The sequence below is a fragment of the Entamoeba dispar genome, genomic scaffold (genome assembly GCF_000209125.1).
Source record: "Entamoeba dispar SAW760 scf_1105229461551 genomic scaffold, whole genome shotgun sequence".
Classification (NCBI taxonomy): Eukaryota; Evosea; order Mastigamoebida; family Endamoebidae; genus Entamoeba; species Entamoeba dispar.
In genome coordinates, this window is record NW_001854749.1 from 443 (window position 1) to 3,393 (window position 2,951).

Below are 2,951 nucleotides of genomic sequence, written 5' to 3' on the forward strand. Positions count from 1 at the left end.
ATATTATATAAATACAAATAGATTAATAAAATTGATATTTATTTATCTATAATATCAAATTCATTTAATTTATATTTAATAATAGAAAATCATAAGATAAAATATAGAATATAAGAATAATCAACAATAATAAAATAATAATAAAGATATAAAAGATAATAAATAAATATGATAAAATAGAAGATATAAGAAAATATAAACCTATACCATAAATAATAATAAATATTTTAAGTCATAAAAAAGAATAACATCAAAAAGAATAAATAAGAAAAGAATAATAATAATATAAATGATAATCAATTATAATTTATTTCTACTTCAATTTATATTGTATTTCATTTATTATATTTTTATTTCATTCATCATCATTTAAAACAATCTGTTGGTATTCTTTCATTCTTTTTTAATTCTTCTTCACAGTCACACTCATAAAAACATCCATCTCCAAATAATGTAATTGATGATGGTATATCAATTGATATTAATGATGAACATTGATAAAAACAACTGTTTCCTATTTCTTTAATTGATGATGGTATATTAATTGATTTTAATGATTTACATCTTCTAAAACAACATTTTCCTATTTTAATAATAGATGATGGTATATTAATTGATGTTAATGATCTACATCCTTCAAAACAATCATATCCTAATTTAGTAATTGATGAAGAAATATTAATTGATTTTAATGACGTACATCTAGAAAAACAATAATTTCCTAATTTACTAACAGATGATTGTATATTAATTGATTTTAATGATGAACATTCATAAAAACAACCATATCCTAATTCAATGATTGATGATGGTATATTAATTAATGTTAATGATGGATAATAACTAAAACAATAATCACCTAATTTAGTAATTGAAGATGGAATAATAAATTTATTAATATCTTTCTTTTCAATATTCTTTCCATTGATTATTTGTATATTATCTGGTATTTCAATACTAATTAACACTGGTTCATTCATAAATATTCTTTTTTTACTAATAAATTGTAGATTTTCTATGTTCATTGATGTTAATGATGTACATCCATCAAAACAATCAAATCCTATTTTACTTATTGATGATGGTATATTAATTGATTTTAATGAATAACATTCTTCAAAACAATCATTTCCTATTTTACTAATTGTTGTTGGTATAGTAATTGATTTTAATGATTTACATGCATCAAAACAATTATCTCCTAATTTAATAATTGTTGATGGTATATTAATTGTTGTTAGTTCATAACAATCTTTAAAACAATAATCTCCAAGTGATTTAACTTCTGATGGTATTGTATTTCCATATAATTTTCTATCATATTGTGTATATACTATATTTTTACAGATATTTCCTTGTTCTTTTTCTTGTAAATATGTTGAATAACTTACTAAATACCATATTACTTTTTTAAATATTTTTCCATCATTAAATATTTCATCACTTCTATTATAAATATGAAATGTTTCAATATTAGTAAATAATTTTCTTGAACAATAATTTAAAGGAATTGGATTAAAATGAAATCGTTCCACATTTCCTTGAAATCTTTTAACTCCCATTTCTAAATTAATAAAATCTTCAATATCATCAAAGTACATTGATGTTATCATTATTTCATTATATCCTAATTTCATTATTGGTTTATTGTTTATTAGTTGTTTTTTCCATTCTTCTATTTAAATTTGAACTTCAAATATTTTTAAGATTATTATTCTATTTTATTCTATTTCTATTTTAATTTTAATCTAAAAATTATTTATTAGATTTTAATTATTGAGGAAATATTCTAAAAATAATAAAATTGAACTAAAAAATAAGAAATTGAATGATTTAATAAAGATGGTAAATCAAATTATAAAAAGAGAAATGAAACACATTGGAATGATTTATTAAATGAGTACAACTTCATGTCAATGATATGAATGAAATTTAAAACATTGAAATGACTAATAAGAGGTGTATTTAGTCATTAGAAATAATCTAAAGTTTACGTCACAAAGAGATGGAATGTTTTTATAATATTCAATCAATTGGAATGTAATTATGATTCACTTAGTGTTGATGAAAAGGAATAAAGAAAGGTAAGAAGATAAGAAATTAGAATGAATTTAAAGAGATTGATGAACAATGAGACATTTTGATTGATCAAGAAAAACAAGAATTGAAAATGATAGAAGAAAAAGAATGAACAAGTAAAGTACAATCTATGAATTAGTTATCAGATGAACTAGATGAAATGATAGAAATTATTAAACAAAAGATGAAAAATGAAATAAAACAGATGTAATCAAATAATTTTCAAAGAAGAATAATGAAGATTTTGATAAAAGAAGATAGATGAGACAACAGATCAAGATATGTTAAAATACAAACACTAAACATTGTATCAAAGAGAAATGAAGAAATATCAAAAGTATTATCTCATCAATCATACATTATTTTATAATTATTATCTTCAACAAATAGAAACAGTATGTTTTGTATTATAGATATATAAATGATAACAAGAAAGAAGAAAAGAGAAAAGAATAAGAAAGTAATAAGAATTATACAAAATTGATTACAAATGATTCTCTACAATAAAGAAACATTATATACAAAGAAAATATAACTAATGAAATATATCAATTAACAAAATATATCAAATGTTTATATATTATAACAATAGAAATAAATTAATATGAAAACAAACTCAATAAACAAATAAAAGTATTTTAAATCAAAATTAATGAATTCAAAGAATAAATAATGTAAATTGATAAATAATGTGAATGTAACAAAATAAAGATAAAAGAAATGAACAAATAAATATGAAAAGATAAATAAAACACAAACATACTAATAATTGACAATACAATCATTAATAATGAAATACTTCAATTAAACAAATGAAATCATTTGAATAATAATATAATAAGAAATAACATAAAAGTTGATGAAGTGATAAA

The 2,951-nt window shown here is 19.3% G+C and overlaps 1 protein-coding gene across 1 annotated transcript, besides 5 other annotated features; it reads right to left on the reverse strand.

Annotated features, from left to right (window-relative positions):
- Window positions 1-92: part of a repeat region that runs on past the window's edge.
- A 1-nt stretch (window position 93) lies between these two features.
- Window positions 94-284: a microsatellite.
- Window positions 285-298: 14 nt separating this feature from the next.
- Window positions 299-356: a sequence feature (AT_rich).
- A 9-nt stretch (window positions 357-365) lies between these two features.
- EDI_121270 (uncharacterized protein) lies at window positions 366-1,637 on the reverse strand (the record flags this gene model as incomplete). The annotated part of the gene is made up of 1 exon (XM_001738607.1): window positions 366-1,637. One exon carries the CDS (start codon window positions 1,635-1,637, stop codon window positions 366-368), a length of 1,272 nt encoding a protein of 423 aa, XP_001738659.1.
- Window positions 1,613-1,751: a microsatellite.
- A 920-nt stretch (window positions 1,752-2,671) lies between these two features.
- Window positions 2,672-2,848: a microsatellite.
- The last annotated feature ends 103 nt before the right edge of the window (window positions 2,849-2,951 follow it).